Genomic DNA, 8,730 nt, shown 5'->3' with positions numbered 1-8,730 from the left:
CATATAAACATTGCAATAACGTTAATAGTAATATTAATTTTACTTACTTTTGTCATTTTATTTACATTGTATATAACATATTTTCAACAAAGTTTAAATATTATTAGCACATTTAAATATATTTTTCATTTTTGTTCTTCTATCATGTAAATTTTCCTAAGGCAAACACGTTCAAAATGAAAAATTTCTGTGTCCTGATTAGTTAACTTTTTTAAATTAACCATGATGAATTGTTAATTTTTTGCAATCAGAGTACAGAAATTTTTCAGTTTTCATGCTTTTGTCTTAGGAAAAAATTACATTATCGATACTCAGAAAAACAAAAATGCAATATTTGAATATGCTAATAATATTGAAAATTTGTTACTGTATACAAAGCAGCTTAGTGATCAAGTATCTTGAAGGATATGTTTATTAAAGAATTATATTTTATAAATACGACACATATAGAAAAATATCTATATTTCAATACAATATATAAATGTAATACGTATGTCAATATAAAAATGTAACATATATGTATATATATTCATATGCACATTACAAACATAAAATTTATATTTAAAATACAAACTGACAACGTAAACTTCATACAAAATCATCATATACTTATTATACGAAAGTAACTTACCATAAACTAAACAGAACAGTACTTTTCAAAGTAATCAGAAAAACTTAAAAAATTATATGAATTTTCGACAAAAAGTACCGCATTAAACAATATAATAAAATGTTTCAATTTTACATTTTTTTGGTAAGACTTTTTCAGTTTTCTTTTCCTGGAAAATAAAAATAAAATTTAATTAGTAAAAATCTTATAATCCAACTTTATTTAGTTATGTAATAAATATTTATAGAAATATTTGAAATAATTAGGTTAAGACAGAGAAACTGTTAAAAGAAATAAGGAATTATATAATATCTGAATGACGTACTTGAAAGTTCCTTCTTTTGCTTGCGAACGTTAGCAAATCGAAACCATTCCATTACAATATGTTCGAAATCCTTTTCAGTGCTCCGAGGGAATGTTGTCTTAAAAGCTTCTGGAGTAAAAAAGAATATGTATAAGTTATTTAATATGCTATAACAAAATAAAGAAAAGACATCTATATTAAAGAATTCTATATTAAAAAATTAAAAGTTTTGTCCTCTTCACCGCGTTACTTTAGATTATGACATCAAGAACAAAAAAATGAGTTGGAAAAATATGTTGATATAAATAATTGATGATATAAACATCCATAAAATGTCACTTGCAATTAATTAAATAAATTTATAAAATAGTTCTAAAGCTTTCCTTTTACTAATTTTGATTATTTATTATTGGATGAATTTTCGACAAAAAGTACTCGCATTTTGATGTCGGAAATTTAATTAGAACAATTTGCGAAATATATTATAAATCTGCCTAATTGATCGCAATGATCATGCATAAACATATCTTTATTTTGCAAGAATTTAGAGCAGCTTTTTTTTGCTTTCATCTTGATTTATAATGTCAGAAAGAACCAACAGCCTTAATTAATATACAATGTCAATAAATTTTCTTCTACAACTAATTTATAGATGACATTGTGAACTCTTTTTCATAAATGATACGTTATATATTTTATTGCTGTGTGTGATAGTTTTTAACTTGTTATTAAAATAATTTTTTATTTATTTAATTTACAAAATTAATTTTTATTTAATTTACTACTTATAGCTAGTTAAACAATTTTAATATAAACAGAAAATCCATAGTGTCCATTAATATTAAAACTGTATAAAATATTAGCCAAAATATGAACTGCCATTAAAAAAATAATGATTATAAATTTGTTCAACTTTAATTAATTAGTCATGTTCTGTAGCATAATTCTCTAAATAGGTTTTCTCATTTCCATCTGTTAAGTGTAATAAATTACAAAATGTATAAAACAATTACTGATTATGATACCAATATGTATTAAAAATTACTTTTGATACTTACTTTTGATACTTAGTATGATACGTGCATCTCCAATCTTAAAATTATTTTTCTGTCCCGTCCATGAACATATACAGGCCAAATTATCATCAAATGTTGTAGTCAAAGCTCTTTTAATGAAATCTCTCTCATTTTTTCCGCCAATTTGTAATATTTTGTTAACCTAAACAATGGTTTTTACCTTTATAATTGATATAATAATTAAGTCGATGTATGAATTTTGATGCATGAATACATTTGCGCATGATACAGCTAATCAAAAATATGTAGTAACTGTTTAACATTCTCTAGTACCTCACTAATTAACAAATAACTTTAATACATTAGAGACTAGAGACATACAAATTTAATTAAGTCACAGTGCATTTTACCTTTTTATTTGAAGTATGCCATTTTACAATTATATCATTATTATATGTATTTATGCTATTGTTAAAGCTAGATTTAATTTATGATAATTGACAAACAAATTTACTTACTACTTGCATGAAAGCTTCTTCATCATTTTTTAACATAGTATCGAAATCAAGGAAATTTTGAATAGAAGTTAAGGGAAAGTATTCCCTGATTTTATCATCGGTTAGCATAGAGTATTCTTTGCCATATTGTTCACTATTTATTTTAGCCAAGATCAGTTTTGTTGTTTCTTGGATTTCTGAAAGTAATTGCTCTTGTTTTTCTTTCATACTTTGAATTTCAGTTGCAATATTTTTTAATATTGTTTCCAAATCTGTGAAATTGAAATCTATATGATTTTCACTAGGGATTATTATTGGAATATCGTCAATGTTATCTCCTGCTAAGATAATATTATCTGAAAAAAACGAAATTAAATAAATAAATGTTTTAATGAAAAAGCTTTTAATTACATAAATTTATTTTTATTACCATCTTTATCTTGTATATCTTGTAAATTAATTTGCAAATTATTTAATTCAACATCCTTGTTCGTGTGCGTTGAGACTAAAAAATAAATTAATTTCATTCTATAAACAGGCAAACCTTTTCCATTATTCAACTGTATAAAATATGTTAAAGTTTTAAGCAATAATTAAATCGGAGGAAAGCTAATATAATACAATATAACTTATTGTTAGTTGCCGATCAAAAATCTGTAATATTAAAAATTTTTGTTGCCGATGAGAAGACTTATTTCAAATATTATCTAAAGTAGCATTTTCTACATAATTATTATAATATATTATTCTTCTGCAGATTTCATTATTTGCAGATTTTAATGTTTAAAATATAATGTCAGTTTTTACTGATCTTACTTTACAATTTTATTCTATTTTTTAGGAAATAAATCTACATTAATATACGTTTACATTTATTGTTAACAAGTCATTATTAAATTATAATATACATATAATTTATATTTATTTATAATATAATGTTATATAATAAACGTTTTATAAATCTATACATAAGCTTTCTTTCAAATAAATATGTAAGTCAAATATAAAATCTTTTATATGAAAGGCAAAACTCAATAAAATTTAATTTAATTTTAAATATTCACACAATTAACATTTATAAACACTCTTAAAATTAATCCACTGATCAGCAATATTTCGACCAATGAATTCAAGCATAGCATTTGAAGTTAGCAAAACATTTAAATTATTGAGATGATGAAGCAAGAAACTATTTCTCAAAATGGTTTGCACAAATAAAACTTAAAATATTAACCTGATGCAATACTTGATTTTTGAGATTCCTTGAATGATACCAATCTCGGAGGATTAGGATAATTGACATAATTCTCATATTTATTATTTTTTATTTTTCTTTTTCCAATTCTTGATTCAACCTCAGAATCAGATGTTGCTGCAATCTTTTTTTCTGCTTCTAAGGCTGATTCATAAGTATCTAATAAAAAGATAGGCATATAATCATAATAAAAATAATTACATAATTAAATAATTGTATATATATATATATATAGAGAGAGAGAGAGAGAGAGAGAGATAAATTTATATAAATATTATAAAATGTCATAACAGTTAGAACAAAATATTTCAATGAGATATAAATTTACATAATATACATGTTTAATTTATTTTAAATTATAATCTATTTTAATACAAGTGTATAAACATTATTGTAAAACATTTCTTTTTATCAGTGACATAACTATAATAAAATGATTAATGTCATAACACACACAATATTTTTCTTGATATTATTTTTTTAAGCATAAAAGTTTAATTTTACTTACCATGTTTACTAAAAATGTGACATTTGTATTTAACAAAATTATCTTTAACTGACACTTCCCTTACTATTGCGGTTCTAACATTTTTACTCCTGTAGGCCAATAACAGTGATCTGGTTCATCCAACCAAATTATGGAAACCACCGAAACATCTAAATTGTCAAATTGTACAACCGCATACTAAAAAATAAATTAATGTTAGATTACGGAAATATTGTATATTTTTCATTTTTTTTAAATAAAAGAAAGTAGTAGAATTCAATATGAATACATTTAATCATTGAATCAAATAAACACAAAATTAAAATTAAAAGCAGTGTTTAAAATAGGGATAAAACACAGACCTGCGAACATGTTGGTAAAGACAGTATTATGCTGTGACAAATAATAATGTGTATCTTGAAAGGTCAGTCTGTGTGTAATATTGACAAGAAACAGTCATTTATTTTGAAGGCTTTCCTTCTTATATTGCCAGCAGATGTGATATGTTCTTCATCAATAATTTCAGTAAAACCGCACCAAAATACAGTGCTTTTCATTGGATTGTCAAAGTAGGGTTTCATTTTATAATTTTTATATTTAATATAAAACATATTATTAATTCGCAAAATATCAATTATTTTTATAGGTTGATTATTTTTTAATAGAAAATTACAATTGGGTTCTTTAGTTTCTATTCTAAAATTTTTATAATGTATAGCTGAAAAACCTTCTACTGATTTATTGTTTATTAAACGAAGACCATCTTCTTTAATAAAATTTTTTTGTTCTACTTTAGAAGAATATTTATCGAATTCGTTTACTCTTTTTATAAATTGGGACAATGGTTTATTTGATGTTTTAATCATCATTTTAATTGTATGCATATAATTTTCAAATGGAAAAGCGCTGAATTTATCTAGCGGGCCAAATGTTTTCACATCTGATATTATATGAATAACATTATGAACGTTATGATTCACATATTCGTTGCCATATAAAAACCAAACTCCTGTACAAAATATATTAATAAATCATTAGCATAATCAATGTATTCTTTTAATAAGTCTTCACAAACTAAAATTCTAATTGCACAATGGAGGGAAAGAAAATGGAGAAAGTATTGATTTTTTAAAAATGGTTCCATTAGCCATGGACCATGTGGCGGCCGTAGGCGCCCCTACGGAACGGCAACACGGCCACCACAATACAACTCGCGACCGCGCGCGCGACGCGCGCGAAAACATTCAGTCCGAGGGAGACACCCCCGGAGCTAAACTCTACGAGACACCGCTAGAAGCCGCAGGAAAACAATAACATTCTCGGAGTTGAAAAACGGTGAACTACGGTATATAAGGGAGCGGAGATAAGCCAACTCTGCGAATCGACTCCAAAGATAATTCACAGGATATATCGAGGACTCATGCGCACCAGCAAGCCGAGAGCGGTAGTTACACCGAGGAGACAGCCACGAGCAGAGTTAGCGGACGGAGCACCAACTTACGCCGAGCCGAGCACCGAGGATCTTCCGGGAGTTACCGGCGGGATCTCGCCCCTCGACGGAGGACCGAAGCAGTCGGCGGAGCTAGCAGCGAGCGGAGGAGCGGCTGAACCTGCAGCGAGCGGAGCAGCGGTAGAACGCCCGGCGAACGGAGCGGCGACTACAAAACCAGCGCCAGCAACACCATCGCTTCGACGCGGCCGACCACGCTTATCCTGCATAGAGTACAGGCCGTGGAAATTACATAAGATAGAGCTGCCGCCTCCTCGCTTAACGAGACCGCCACGGATATTCATCAGCCCGTGGGACCTACGTGTAAGGCGCTTCACCAGCCCACGCTACATCCAAGCGCGCCTATTCTCACCGATCTCTCCGTTGCCACCGTCACCGCGATCTCCACCACGCACGGTACGGTGTCAGACGACGCAGACTTCGACCACTGAAGCACGCACGCAGGCCACGCAGACCAGAGGCTGGACTACTAGCGAGTCGGACTCGGAGCCTGAACCGGAGTGCCCATACGGCCCCATCAGGGTGACCGTAACGGCCCCTCACATATCTTACCGAGAGCGTAACCTAAATTACCGCGCTTCTCGGTAGATATATTTTTGACACGCGCCGCAAGGCGCACAAATTCGACCTAAACGAAAGTTGTATATACTTGTACATAGCTGTAAATATATCTCGTTTTCACACATCACACTCTATTCTGTGAAAGGCCTGCCTAAAGCGATCCTACTCCACCGAGCGAAAACACCGTCTGCGCAACGATACAGGGCGAACAAGCCCCCATAGACCATAATATAATAAAAAAGTTCTCAATTCAACAGCTTTCCATCTATCATATTCCGTTATTAGTCTAGGTTTTCTTGAAAATTCATAAGGAGTTGATTTATATATTACTTTTAATCTTTCATTAATAATATCAATATCCTCTTTGAACAAACGAACTTCTTGATTTCCTCTAACCCAAAATGCTAATAAACGTTTCATTAATCCTAATAACACCAGATGCATGTAATCCAATGGAACACCTTTAATAAAGTCTATTTTCAAATCACATAAAACAGATACGTCTTTATGGTAATCTTTATCACTTTGAGAATAAAAATCTTCATTTGTTCTTAATTTAGAATTCAATTCAGGAAAAGTCATTCTATTCTTTTGAAATAATCCTTCAGCGTGACATTTGGTGCAACTTTCATAAGAATTAAAATTTTTTACACACAAAACGAACGATTTTGCAGGAGCATCACAAATAATTTTACTAATTTTTATTGTTACTATTTTATCATGTAAATATAAACCTTCGTTTTGCAAACTTTTCATTTCTTCAACAAATCTAGATAAAAAATATTAGAGTTGGTTGGTTTAGTTACTCCGTGGTAAACACCTATTGGAAATGGTTGAAGTTTTTCCAATTCATCGATTTTTATTAAAATAGGCCAAAATTGGCTACCAGTACTTTTTGTGAGAGGAAGGCCGTCAATATTAACAGATATATTAACCTCATTACCTTTAAAATCGTTCTGAATTAATTTTAACAGTAATTTTGACTTCAATCCAAAGTGATAATATTTTCCAGGGTGTAAATTAATTATTTTATTATTTATATTTTCAGTTTTTAAAAGAGTCCGTGCATCTGTAACCAATGAATTTAATTTTAAATCTGATTTTATAATTTTTAATAAATCACTAATAGCTGTTTGTGCGATATGATGCCCAATTGCCCAACATCTGAGATGATCTTTAAAGATCTCAAGTGACAATTCGGAATCACAAGGTTCAGACAATGCTTCATATAAATTATTTGGAATGTGACTGATTTCTAATGAATTTTGAGGAGATAAAAAACTGTCATGTATTGTTTGTTCCATCGGAGTACCCAAGGATGTTGAAACCTGCATTTTTTTTCTTTGAATGGATATGGTTGGATTATCATCCGTTTCTTTTTGTATATTTTTTTCAATATTTGTTTTAATATTTCGTTTTATAATTCTCTTTAAATACTCTTCAGTGTGACATTTTTTATAGAACTGAAAAAGTTTATAAATGCATATAAAACTCTTTTTTAATTTTTATCTTATAATTTTAAACATTATTATAACATTATTATTAGAAAGTTGAGAATCAGTTCATACAACAATTGAAATGTAAAAAGTTATATATATATATATGTTTTATTATGTAAATAATCTTACCTTATTAATACGTGATGTACTTGATTCATTTTGATTCATTCTGATTAATTGTTTTTAGATTGACCTAACTAGAAAGAAAAAATTCAAATTAATAAAGGAAATCAGATCATATAATTAAAATAAATAATAATGTCAATTTGCATAAAACTAGTTTTTATGATTTTTTGTTATAAAAAATTTGTAAATGTTAAGGGTCGTCTATAATAGAAAGTCGTAGGCCATAGCAGTAAGATATTAACCAATCACAGTTGAATGTGAGAATATAATAATTATCGAATATGATAATTGATTAATCTTATTGCTATAATCTACGACTTTCCATTGTAGACGGCTTTTTAAAAATGTATAAATGTTATTTTCCTTATTGAACAATGCTCAGAGATCGACAAAATAGCGTTGTTACTAATGCCATTGAAAAGTTGAACTCAAGCATTATAATGCACGAAACTTGATCAGTGATCACAAAATGCATACGGTCGCGAGAATATATACGAGGGTGAGTCAAAAATTATCCGAACTTTTCGTTCTACAATTTATTTTTACAAAAATGTGGGTTCACTATGTACGTCATTTTTCAACATAGTCTCCTCCCTTGGCAATGTACTTGTTCCAGTGCACAAGCTTGCGTATACCTTCCGAGAAGGTTTTCGGTTGGTCGCAAAGCCACTTGCACCGCTTCCTGCATGTCTACGTCTGTAGAAATTTGACGACCTCGCAAAGCATCCTTGAGCGGCCGAAACAGATAAAAGTCGATCTTCCTCCCTCCGACTTTTATCTGTTTCGGCCGCTCAAGGATGCTTTGCGAGGTCGTCAAATTTCTACAGACGTAGACGTGCAAGAAGCGGTGCAAGTGGCTTTGCGA

General features: G+C 29.5%; 2 protein-coding genes across 2 annotated transcripts in view; one reads left to right on the top strand and one right to left on the bottom strand.

The window, feature by feature from the left end:
- Nucleotides 1-935: 935 nt before the first annotated feature.
- Nucleotides 936-4,541, bottom strand: LOC105556257 (the record flags this gene model as incomplete). Its single annotated transcript, XM_012003343.1, has 6 exons — nt 4,532-4,541; nt 3,662-3,841; nt 2,858-2,932; nt 2,449-2,783; nt 1,973-2,132; nt 936-1,043 (listed from the first exon to the last, which is right to left on the bottom strand). Coding segments are annotated over exons 1-6 (868 nt in total), but the record flags the coding sequence as incomplete, so codon positions are not given.
- A 3,728-nt stretch (nt 4,542-8,269) lies between these two features.
- LOC105556256 overlaps nt 8,270-8,730 on the top strand; it is a 1,789-nt gene continuing 1,328 nt past the window's right edge. Inside the window, exon 1 of the mRNA XM_012003342.1 lies at nt 8,270-8,730. Coding sequence (XP_011858732.1) covers nt 8,467-8,730 — 264 coding nt within the window. The 5' untranslated portion in view covers nt 8,270-8,466.

Source organism: Vollenhovia emeryi, unplaced genomic scaffold (assembly GCF_000949405.1).
Source record: "Vollenhovia emeryi isolate VEMERY1.0 unplaced genomic scaffold, V.emery_V1.0 DF940169.1, whole genome shotgun sequence".
Lineage (NCBI taxonomy): Eukaryota > Metazoa > Arthropoda > Insecta > Hymenoptera > Formicidae > Vollenhovia > Vollenhovia emeryi.
The sequence above is the reverse complement of the archived record's forward strand: the minus strand, read 5'-3'. Positions and strand labels throughout refer to the sequence as shown.